General features: G+C 60.0%; 2 protein-coding genes across 2 annotated transcripts in view; both read right to left on the bottom strand.

Annotated features, from left to right (window-relative positions):
- LOC130209043 (basic proline-rich protein-like) lies at positions 1-1,134 on the bottom strand (the record flags this gene model as incomplete). The annotated part of the gene is made up of 1 exon (XM_056438568.1): positions 1-1,134. A coding segment is annotated over one exon (1,134 nt), but the record flags the coding sequence as incomplete, so codon positions are not given.
- A 1,956-nt stretch (positions 1,135-3,090) lies between these two features.
- LOC130208320 (plexin-A1-like) overlaps positions 3,091-12,309 on the bottom strand; it is a 65,796-nt gene continuing 56,577 nt past the window's right edge. The window contains exon 16 of the mRNA XM_056437363.1: positions 3,091-3,096. Within this exon, the coding sequence (XP_056293338.1) occupies positions 3,091-3,096 (6 nt within the window). The remainder of the gene's footprint in view (positions 3,097-12,309) is intronic.

The raw sequence follows: 12,309 nt of genomic DNA, 5'->3' as shown, positions 1-12,309 counted from the left end.
GGGGGGGGAAAAGGGGGGGGGAAGGGGGGGAAAAAGGGGAAAGGGGGGGGGGGGGGGAAAGGGAGGGAAGAAGGGGAAAAAGAGGGGGGGGGGGGAAAAAGGGGGGGGGGGGGGAAAAAAAAAGGGGAAAGGGGGGTGAGACGGGAAAGGTGAAAAGGGAGGGGGGGGGGGGGGGGAAAAATGGGGGGGGGGAAAAAAAAGGGGGGGGGGAAGAGGGGGAGGGGAAAAAGGGGGGGGGGGGGGGGGGGGGGAAAGAGGGGGGGGGGAAAAAAAGGGGGGGAAGGGGGGAAAAAAGGGAAAAAAGGGGAAAGGGGAATGAGGGGGGGGGGGAAAAAAAGGGGGGGGGGGAAAAGGGGGGGGGGAGGGGAAAGTGGGGGAGGAAAAAGGGGGGGAAGGGGGGGGAGGGGGGGGGGGGGGGGGAAAGGGGGGAAAGGAGGGGGTGAGACAGGAGGGGGGGGGAAAAAGGGGGGGGGGGGAAAAAGGGGGAGGGGGGAAGGGGTGGGGGGGGGGGGGGAAAAAAAAGGGGGGGAAAAGGGGGGGAGAGGAGGGGGAGGGGGGGGGGGGGGGGAAGGGGGGGGGGGGGGGGGGGGGTGGGGGGGGGGGGGAAAAGGGGGGGGGGGGGGGGGAAAAAGGGAGGGGGGGGGGGGGGGGGGGAAAAGGGGAGAGGGGGAGACAGGAGGGGGGGGGGGGGGGGGGGGGGGGGGGGAAAGGGGAGGAGGGAGGGGGTTGGGGGGGAAAGGGGGGGGGGGGTGGGACAGGGGGGAGAGGGGGGGGAAGGGGGGGGGGGGGGGGCCGGGGGGGGGCCAGGAGGGGGGGTGAGACAGGAGGGGGGGGGGGGAAAAAGGGGGGGGGGGGGGGGAAAAAAAAGGGGAAAGGGGGAAAGGGGGGAACGGGGGGAACAGGAGGGTGAGACATGAGGGGAAAGGGGGGGGAAAAGGGGGAAAGGGGGGGGGGGGGGGGGAAAAGGGGGGGGGAAAAGGGGGGGGGGGGGGGAAAAGGGGGAAAGGGGGGAGACAGGAGGGGGGGGGGGAAAGGAGGGGGGAGGGGAGAGGGGGGAAAGGGGGGGGGGGGGGGGGGGAAAGGGGGGAAAGGGGGGGGGGGGAAAAAGGGAAGGGGGGGGGGGGGAGAAGGGGGGGGGGGAAAAATGAGAAAAATGAGGGGGGGGGGGGGAAAAAGGGGGAAAAGGGGGGGGGGGGGGGGGGAAAAAAAAGGGAAAAGGGGGGGGGGTTTTTTTTAAAAAGGGAGGGGGGAAAAGGGGGAAAAAAAAAAAAAAAAAAAGGGGGGGGGGGTTTTTTCCCCCGGGGGGGGTTTTTTTTTTCCCCCCCCCGGGGGGGGGGGGGTTTTCCCTTTTGGGGGGGGGGGGGCCCCCCGGGCCCCTTTCCCACCATTTTTAAACCCCCCTTTGGGGGAAACCCCCTTTTTTTTTGGGGGGGGGTTCCGGGGGGGCCCCCCCCTTTAAAAAGGGGCCCCCGGGCCCCCCAAAAAATAAAACTTTTTAATTTTTTTTTAAAAAAAAAAAACCCCTTTTTTTTTTTTTTGGGGGGCGGGGGGGGCCCAGGTATTTCCCCCCCCCCCCCCCCCAAAAAGGGGGGGGGGGCCCCCCCTTTGGGCCCCCCCCCCCCCCTTTTTTTCCCCCCGGGGGGGTTTTTTTGGCCCACTTTACAAAGTCACTCACCACTGCCCCGTACTCCTCCTCCGTCCATCCCTAATACACCCCACCACTGCAGAATCATCAGAGTACTTCTGCAGATGGCATGACTCCGTGTTGTTCTGGAAGTCACTGGTGTACAGGGTGAAGAGGAAGGAGACAGAACAGTTCCTGTGGGGGTCCCAAAATCACTGACCACCGTTCCAGACAGCACACGGGCCCCTTCTGACAAACTGTGGTCTGCCTGTGAGGTAGTCAGTGATCCAGGAGATGGTGGGGCGCCCCCACCGCCACCCCCAGCTTCTCACTCAGCAGCAGTGGCTGGATGGTGTTAAATGCACTGGAGAAGTCAAAAAATGACTCTCACAGAGACACCCGGGTTTCCCTCCAGGTGCGACTGAGCTCGTTTCAGCAGGTAGATGATGGCGTCCACTCCCACATGAGGCTGGTAAGCAAATTGCAGAGGGGCCAACGACGATTTCACCTGCGGCCCGGGGGTGGGCCAAGACCAGCCTCTCCCGCACCTTCATCACATGGCAGGTGAGGGGGACCCCGGGCGGTGTCGTTGAGGCCAGATGGTGTTTACTTCTTTGGGACAGGGACCAGGCACGGCGTCTTCCACAGCACGGGACTTCCCCAGCCTCAGGCTGAGGTTGAAAGGGCTGCAGGACACCAGACAGCTGGGTGGCGAGGTCTTTAGGACCCTGGGGCTGATGCCATCAGGACCTTCAGCTCTGCGCTGGTGTAGTTTCTCCAGCTGTCTTCTCACCTGGTCAGTCGTCACAAAAGAGGGGAGGGTGGAGGAGCCCATTGTTATTGAGGGCTCGGTGGATGTGCAGCTCAGCAGGGGGACAGAGGGGAGGAGGTGTTTGGGAGGTGTGATTTTGGAGGAGACGGGGAGGGCTGTGAACTGAACCTATTGAAAAAAAAGTGCAGCACGTTGGCCCTCTCCAGGGAGCCCCCTGGCTGTCTCCCCCCCACCTTGAAGCCAGTTATCTGCTTCATGCCAGACCACACCTCCCTTGTGTTGTTCAGCTGGAGTTTGGCCTCCAGCTTCCTCCTGTAAATCCTTTCCCCCCCTGAGCTTCACCTTTAGGTTGCGCTGGGCTTTCCCCAGCTCATCCCTGTCTCCAGACCTGAAAGCAGCTTTCTTCATGTTGAAGCGCCTTCAGGTCCCTGGTGATCCCGGGCTTGTTGTTGGGAAGCAGCGCACAGTCCGTGATGGGATGGTGGTGTGTTCACAGAACTTGATGTATTCCGTGATGCAGTCGGTCATACTGTTGATGTCCTCCCGTGCGGTCCACACAACATCCCAGTCCGTTGACTCAAGCAGTCCTGTAGGCGTCTTTGCCTCCAGAGACCACCTCCTCACAGTCCTGGTGGTCACCGGGAGCCTCTTCACCAGAGGACCGTACCTGGGCGTCAGCCGGGCCAGGTCATGATCACACCTGCCGAGGGGGGAAAGGGGAGTGGCGCTTTTGCGCCCCTTTGTATTAGCATACAGCAAGTCCAGAGTTTTATTGTTCCTTGTTGGGCAGTCTATGTATTGATGGAAGGTTGGCAGAGCTTTATCCAATGTGGTGTGGTTAAAGTCACCAGTGATAGCCATGAATGCTCCAGGCTGATGATTCAGCAGAGCAGACACAGTGGAGTGGATGGTGTCCACAGCTTCCTCAGCCAGCTGATGGCGGCACGCACGACAACCACAATGGCGGACGTGAACCCCTCGGCAAATAAAAACGGGGGCATCCCCCGGCCAACAGTTCAATGTTGGGGTAAAAACGCTCCTTCACGCACATGGTCCGGGTGGCACCACCGTTCATTCACATAAACAGCGATCCCGCCCCCCCTCTTACCGCTCTGTGGCGTCTCTGTCAGCCCAACAGTCCTGAAGCCGGGCAAAGGGCGCTGTGATCCGGATAGTCCCCGTAGCCACGTCTCAGTGAAGCACAAAGACTGCTCTCACGGAAGATCCTCTCGGACATTACCAGCGCGCCCAGCTCATCCGTCTTATTCGCCAAAGACCTCCGTTCCCGTTATGATCGGCGGAAAGGGGTTTTTATCTCCCCGTTTTAGCCCTCCGCTTGACACCCGATCTGCAACCCGAGCCCTTCTCCGTAGCTCCAAACGGGATCACAGGTCTTTCTCCAGGCAGAAGCTTCGGCCTGCACAGGGGATCAGCTGAGCAGCGAGTAGGCACGGTCCCGTCATTGTTTTGCTGTGGCCCCCGATACCACGACCAAAAAGAACAAAAGCCACAGTAGAATTATCGAAAAAGTGTTATGGTCCAGTGTCCGGGGTAACTAAGACAAACAAAAAAAAGAAAAAGAAAAAGAGGGAAAAATGAAAAAACAAAAAATAAAAGCAAAAAACCACTACTGAGAAAGGTGAGCCCTAAAATGGGACAGGAAAAGGGGAGACAGGAGGGGGAGACATGAGATGAGACAGGGGGGGAGACAGAAGGGAGACAGGAGGGGAGACAGGAGAGTGAGACAGGAGGGTGAGACATGAGAGTGAGACATGAGAGTGAGACAGGAGGGTGAGACAAAAGGGGACAGGAGAATGAGGGGGAGAGGAGACAGGAGAGTGAGACAGGGAGGAGACAATGAGACATGAGGTGAGACAGGAGGGGGACAGGAGGAAAGGGGAAGACACGGGGGTGAGACAGGTGGGGAGACACGGGGTGAGACAGGTGGGGAGACACGGGGTGAGAGAGAGGGGAGACATGAGAGTGAGACATGAGGAGGTGAGACAGGAGGGAGACAGGGGGGTGAGACAGGTGGGGGAGACATGAGAGGGGAGACATGAGAGTGAGACAGGAGAGGAGACAGGGGAGGGGGACAGGAGAGGAGACATGAGGGTGAGACAGGAAGGGGGCAGGAGGTGAGACAGGTGGGGGAGACACGGGGTGAGACATGGGGGGAGACATGGGGTGAGACAGGTGGGGACACATGGGGGGAAGAGGGGGACAGGAGGGGGAGACAGGGGGGGAGACAGAAGGAGAAGAGAGGAGACAGGGGAGGAGACAGGGGGTGGAATGAGAGGGAGACAGGAGGGGAGACATGAGAGGGGAAAAGAGGAGACAGAGAGTGAGAAAGGGAAGGGGGCAGGAGAGTGAGACAGGGCGACGAGACAGGGGGGGAGACAGGGGGAGGAGACATGGAGTGAGACAGGAGGGGAGACAGGGGGGGACATGAGGAGACAGGAGGTGAGACAGGGGGGGGACAGGAGGGGGGACAGGGGGAGGAGAAGAATGAGGAGAGTGAGACAGGGGAGTGAGACAAAGGGGGAGACAATGAGACAGGTGGGGAGACAGGTGGGGAGACACGGGGGTGAGACATGGGGGGGAGACACGGGGGTGAGACAGGTGGGGAGTGAGACATGGGGGAGACAAATGAGACAGAGAGGGAGACATGGGGGAGGGAGGGGAGGGGGGAAGAGGGGGAAGGAGGGAGACAGGAGGGAGACATGAGGGAGACAAAGGGGAGACAAGGGGGCAGGAGGTGAGACATGGGACAGAGAAAGGGGGGAGACAGGGGGGAGACAGGGGGGGAGACAAAAGGGGGTGAGAAAGAGGGGGAAGGAGGACATGAAAAGGAGACATGAGGGGAGACAGGAGGTGAGACAATGAGAGAGAAGGGACAGGTGGGGAGACACGGGGTGAGACAGAGGGGGGACAGGAGGGAGACAGGGGGGAGAAGGGGGGGGACAGAGGGAGAAGGGGGTGAAAATGAGAGGAAGGGGAAGGAGTGAGACAGGGGGGACAGGAGGGGAGACATGAGGGGAGACAGGGGGGAGACAGGAGGTGAGGGCATAGAGGAGACAATGGGGAAGGGGGGAGACAGGGGGTGAGACAGGAGGGGTGAGACATGAGGGAGACAGGGGGGAGACAGGGGGTGAGGGCAGGGAGGGGAAGAATGGAAAGGGGGTGAGACATGAGGGGGGAGACAGGAGGGGAGACATGAGAGGTGAGACAATGAGACAGGGGAGACAGAGGGGAAGTGAGACAGGAGGTGAGACATGAGGGAGACAGGAGGGTGAGACAGGAGAGGGGGACAGGAGGGTGAGACAGGAGGGGAGACAGGAGGGTGAGACAGGAGGGGGGACATGAGGGAGACAAAGGGGAAAAAGGGGGAGACAGGAGGGAGGGGAATGAGACAGGAGTGAGACATGAGAGTGAGACAGGAGGAGGAAAGACAGGGGAGGGAAAAAAGGGGAGGAGACAGGAAGGGAGACAGGGAAAAGGAGGGGAGACAGGAGGGAGAGACAGGAGGGGAGACAGGAGTGAGACATGAGAGTGGGACATGAGAAAGGGACAGGGGGTGAGACATGGAGGAGGGAGAGAAGGAGGGGAGACAGGAGAGGGGGAGACATGAGAGAGACAGGGAGGGGGTGGGACAGGAGACATGGGGAGACAAAGAGGGGGGGACATGAGGGGGAGACAGGAGGTGAGACAGGAGGTGAGACATGAGAGTGAGACAGGGGGAGGAGACAGGGGGAGGGGAGACAGAGGAGTGAGACATGGGGGGAGACATGAGAGGGAGACAAGGGAGACAGGGGGAGGGGAGACATGAGAGGGGAGACAAGGGGGGAGAAAGGGGGGAGAAGGAGGAGACAGGGGGTGAGACAGGAGGGGGGAGACAGGGGGAGGACATGAGACAGGGGGGAGACATGAGAGGGAGACAAGGGGGGAGACAGGGGAGGGAGACATGGGGGAGGGGACAGGGGGAGGGGGACAAAGGGGAAGGGGAAGAATGAGGGCAGGGGGAGGGGGGACAGGGAGGAAATGAGACAGGAGAGGAGACATGAGAGGAGACAGGGGGCAGAGGGGGAAGAATGAGACAGAGGGGGGAGACATGAGAGGGGAGACAAGGGAGAAAAGAGGGAGACATGGGGGGTGAGAAGAATGAGACAGAGGGGGAAAAGGGGGGAGACATGAGGTGAGACATGGGGGAGACATGAGAAGGGAGAATGAGGGGGACATGAGAGTGAGACAAAAACAGGAGAGGGGGACAGGAGGGGGGAGGGAGGGGGAGAGGATGGACAAGGGGGGGAGACAAGGGGGACAGGGGGGAGACATGGAAAGGGGGTGGAGACATGAGAGGGGAGACAAAGGGGGTGGGGACAGGAGGTGAGACATGGGGAAAAGGGGACATGAGAGGGAGACAGGGGGGTGAGACATGAGGAATGAGACAGGGGGTGAGACAGGAGGGGGAGACATGAGAGGGGGACAGGAGAGTGAGACAGGGGGGAGACAAGGGAGAAAGGGGGAGGGACAAAGGGGAGTGGACATGAGAGGGTGAGACATGAGAGGAGACAGGGGAGTGAGACAGGAGAGGAAGAGGGGGGAAGGGGAAAGGGGACATGAGGGGAGAAAGGGGGAGAAGGGAGGGAAAGAGGTGAGACAGGGGGAGTGAGACAGGAGGGAGACATGAGGGTGAGGGCAGGAGGGACAGAGGGTGAGACAGGAGGTGGGGAAGGAGGTGAGACATGAGGGGGGACATGAGAGGGGGACAAAGGGGGGAGACAGGAGAGGGAGACATGAGGAGGGACAAAAGGGGTGAGACAGGAGGGGAGACAGGAGGAGACAGGGAGGGAAACAGGGAGGGAGACAGGAGGAGAGACAGGGAGACAGGGAGGGAGACAGGAGGAGAGACAGGAGGGGAGACAGGCAGGGAGACAGGGAGGGAGACAGGGAGGGAGACAGGAGGAGAGACAGGAGGAGAGACAGGGAGGGAGACAGGAGGAGACAGGAGGGGAGACAGGAGGAGAGACAGGGAGGGGAGACAGGAGGGGAGACAGGGGGAGTGAGACAGGGGGGAGACAGGGGGGGACAAAAGAGACAGGAGGAGACAGGGGGAGGGAGACAGGAGGTGAGACAGGGGGTGAGACAGGAGGGAGACAATGGGGAGAGGGAGACAGGAGGGGGGGAGACAGAGAGGAGACAGGAGGTGAGACATAGGGTGAGACAGGAGGGAGGAGAAGGAGAGGAGACATGAGAGTGAGACAGGAGGGAGACAGGAGGTGAGACATGGGGGAGACAGGGGGGGACATGAGGGTGAGACAGAGAGGGGACAGGGGGGGAGACAGGAGGTGAGACAGGAGGGAGACAGGGGGAGGGAGACAGGAGGGGGGACAGGGGGGAGAAGGGGAAGGGAGACAGGAGAGGGGACAGGGGGGTGAGACAGGGGGGAGACAGGAGGTGAGACAGGAGTGAGACAGGGGGGGAGACAGGGGAGAGGGAGACAGGGGGTGAGACATGAGGGAGACAGGAGGTGGGGCAGAGGGGGAAGGGGGGAGGGGGGTGAAGGAGAGGAGACAGGGGAGGGGAGACAGGAGAGTGAGACAAAAGGGGGACAGGGAGACAGGGAGGGAGACAGGAGGGGAGACAGGGAGGGAGACAGGGAGGGGAGACAGGGAGGGAGACAGGAGGGGAGACAGGGAGGGAGACAGGAGGGGAGACAGGAGGGGAGACAGGAGGAGAGACAGGGAGGGAGACAGGAGGGGAGACAGGGAGGGAGACAGGAGGGGAGACAGGAGGGGAGACAGGGAGGGAGACAGGAGGAGAGACAGGAGGGAGACAGGAGGGGAGACAGGAGGGAGGGCAGGAGGGACAGGAGGGGGGAGACAGAGAGGAGACAGGAGAATGAGACAGGAGGGGAGACAAGGGGGGGAGACAGAGAGGGGAGAAGGAGGGAGACAGGAGGAGACAGGAGGGGGGGACAGGAGGAGACAGGGGAGGGAGACAGGGGGGGACAGAGAGGGAAAACAGAGGGTGAGACAGGGGGAGACAGGAGGGAGACAGGAGAGGGAGACAGGGGGGAAGGGACAGGAGGGGGTGAGAGGGGGGGAGGGGAGACAGGGGGAGGGGAGACAGGGGGGGTGAGAAGGGACAGGTGAGACAATGAGACAGGAGAGGGAGACAGGTGGGGAGACACGGGGGTGAGACAGGGGGAGACAGGTGGGGAGACATGGGGGGAGACAAAGGGGAAGGGGGGAGACAGGAGAGGGAGACAGGGGAGTGAGACAAAAGGAGGGAGGGAGACAGGAGGTGAGACATGAGGTGAGACAGGAAGGGGACAGGAGGTGAGACAGAGAGTGAGACAAAGGGGGTGAGACAATGAGAGGAGACAGGAGGGGGGGAGACATGGGGGGTGGACAGGAGGGGAGACAGGAGGTGAGACAGGAGAGGGGAGGGCAGGAGGTGAGACATGAGAGGGGAGACAGAGGGGGACAATGGAAAAGGGGAGACAGGGAGTGAGAAGGAGGTGGGGACAGGGGGTGAGACAGGAGAGGAGACAGAGGGGGTGAGACAGGAGGTGAGACAAAAAGGAAAGGGGTGAGACAGGAGGAGTGGGGGACAGAGGTGGAAGGGGAAAGGAAAAGGGGAGACAGGAAGGGGGTGAGACAAGGGGGAAGAGGAGGGGGACAGGGGGTGAGACATGGGGGAGGGAGACAAGGGGGAGAGTGAGACAGAGTGAGATGGGGGAGGGGACAAGGGGAAAGGGTGGGACAGGGGAGTGAGACAAGGGGGGGGGAGTGAGACAGAGGGGAGACAGGAGGGGGAGACAGAGGTGGGACAGGAGGTGGGACAGGAGGTGAGACAGGAAAGGGTGAGACATGAGGGGAGACATGAGGGGGGAGACAGGGGGAGTGGGGAGGGGACAGGAGGGGAGACAGGAGGTGGGACAGAGGTGGGACATGGGGGGGGAAAGGGGGTGGACAGGGGGGAGACAAAGGGGGTGAGACAGGGGGTGGGACAGGAGGGGGAGACAGGGGGGGAGGGGGCATGAGGGGTGGGACAGGAGGTGGGACAGGAGGTGAGACAGGGGGAGACAGGGAGTGAGACAGAGGGGGGGGACAGGAGGTGGGACAATGGGGGGAGGGGAGACAGGAGGGGAGACATGAGTGAGACAGAGGGAGACAGGAGAGTGAGGGCATGAGGTGAGACAGGTGGGGAGACACAGGGGGGAGACACGGGGTGAGACATGAGGGGGGACAAGAGTGGGACAGGGGGTGGGGACAGAGGGGTGAGGGCAGGAGGGGGACATGGGGGTGAGACAGGAGGGGTGAGAAGGAGGGGGACAGGGGGTGGGACAGGGGGAGGGACAGGAGGTGGGGACATGAGGGGTGAGACATGGGGGTGAGACAATGAGTGGAGACAGAGGGGAGACAGGAGGGAGACATGGGGTGAGACAGGGGGTGAGGGCAGGGAGTGAGACAGGAGGTGGGACAGAGGTGGGACAGGGGGGTGAGACAGGAGTGAGACATGAGGTGAGACAGGAGGGGGGACATGAAGGGGGTGGGACAGGGGGTGAGACAGGAGGTTTAGACAGGGGGTGAGACATGGGGAGTGAGACAGGAGGTGAGACAGGAGGGGAGGGCAGGGGGTGAGACAAGGGAGAAGAGGGGACATTTAGGAGGGGACATGGAGTGAGACAGGAGGTGGGACAGGAGGTGGGGACAGGGGAGTGAGACAGGGGGTGAGATAGGGGGGGAGACAGGTGGGGAGACAGGGGGTGAGACAGGGGGGGGAGACACGGGGTGAGACATGAGAGAGGGGGGGAGGTGAGACATGAGGGGGAGGGCAGGAGTGAGACAAAAAGGGGGAGACAGGAGGTGAGACAGGGGGGGAAAGGGGGGAGAAGGGGGGTGAGACATGAGAGGGGAGACAGGGAGTGAGACAGGGTGGGGGAAGGGGTGAGACAGGAGGGGGGACAGGGGGGTGAGGGCAGGAGGGTGAGGCATGGGGGTGAGAAGGAGGGGTGAGACCCAAAATGAACAGGGGGTTTAGGCAGGAGGTTAGAAGGAGGGGTGAGCAGGGTGAGACCCAGGAAGGGGTGAGACAGGGGGATGGACAGGGAGAGGAGAAAGAGAGGGACAGGGGTAGACATGGAGTGGGGCCCCGGGGTGAGACAATGGGGACAGGAGGGGGGGGGGGACAGGGGAGGTTTAAGGGGGACAGGGAGGGGACAGGTGGGGGGAAAGGTGGGGTGAGGGGACAGGTAAGGGGGGTGGAGAATACACACACACACACACAAAACACACTTTTAAAAAGACAAAAGGGGCCAACACGATACAACACAGGACCCAACAAAGGACACCAGGAACAAAAGGGCAAGGAACACACACACAAACACCAAAAGGACACACACACACAGAGGAAAAACACACAAAACACACAGACACAAACACAACACACACACACAGGGAAAACACACACACACACACAGGAAACACACACACAGGAACACACAACACACACAAACACACAGGAAAAAATACACACACACACACAAAACACACACAGGGGAAAAACACACACACAGGACACAAAAACACACACACCACACAAAAACACAAAAACACACACACAGGACACACACACAAAACACACACAACACAAAAGAACAACACACACAGGAAAAACAGGGGGACACACACACACACACACACACACAAAACAAACACAGGGCAACACACACACACACAGAGACACACACACACAAACACAAAAACACACACACAGAGGACACAAAACACACACACACAAAAAGGAGAAAAAACACACACACAGGAACACACACACACACACACAAACACAGGAAAACACACACACACACAGGAACACACACGGACAAAACACACACACAGGGAAAACACAAAACACACACACAGGAAAAACACACACACACACACACACAGGAAAAAACACACTCACTCAAACACACACACAGGGCACACAACACACACACACACACAGGGGCACACACACACACACACAAAACAACACACAAAACACACAAACACACACAAACACACACACACACAGGGCACACACACACACACAGGACACACACACAAACACACACACAACACAACAGGACACACACAAACACACACACAGGGCACACACACACACACACAAAAGGGGGGAAAACCAAAACACAGGAAAACACACACAAACACACACACACACACACAGGACACAAAACACACAACACACACAGGACACACACAACACACAAACAACAACACACAGAACACACACACACAGGAAAACACAAGAAACAGGGGGCCACACACCAACACCCACCCAAATTTCCTTTAAAAACAAAAGGCAACCAGAACCCCAACAACCAAAGGCAACCCCACAAGGGGGGGGGGCAACCCCCAAAAAACAAACACTGAGCACAACAACCACAAAGGCCCCCAACCCCCCCCCAGGACCAAAACCCCCAGGGGAAGGGAAAAAAACACCCCGGGAAACAAACCCCAGCAAAACCCCAAAAGAAAAAAAAAAGAAAAAAAACAAACCCGGGAAAACCAACACCCAACACCAGAGAGCCACAAACAAAGGGCCCTTCCCTAGTTGGGGAAGGGGCCTTTTTTTTCAGGAGGCCCCAAAGGGGGGAGGAAGGAGGAAAGAAATAAAAAAACCCTGCAAAGGGGGAACCCCGCTGGAGGGGTGAGAGGAAGGCCCCGGGAAAAAGGGGGGGCAAAAAAGGAGGAGGAAGGGAAAAAAAAAGGGGCGGAGGCGGGGGGAGGGGAAAAAAAAGGGGGTTTTTTGGGGGGGGGAAAAGGGGGGGGGTTTTAAGGGGAGAGGAAAAAAAACCCCCCGTCTCCGGAAATTGGAGGGAAGGGGGGGGGCCCTGGGGAAG

This window comes from Pseudoliparis swirei, chromosome 18 (assembly GCF_029220125.1).
Source record: "Pseudoliparis swirei isolate HS2019 ecotype Mariana Trench chromosome 18, NWPU_hadal_v1, whole genome shotgun sequence".
NCBI classification, from domain to species: domain Eukaryota; kingdom Metazoa; phylum Chordata; class Actinopteri; order Perciformes; family Liparidae; genus Pseudoliparis; species Pseudoliparis swirei.
This window is presented reverse-complemented; position numbering and strand designations above follow the sequence as displayed.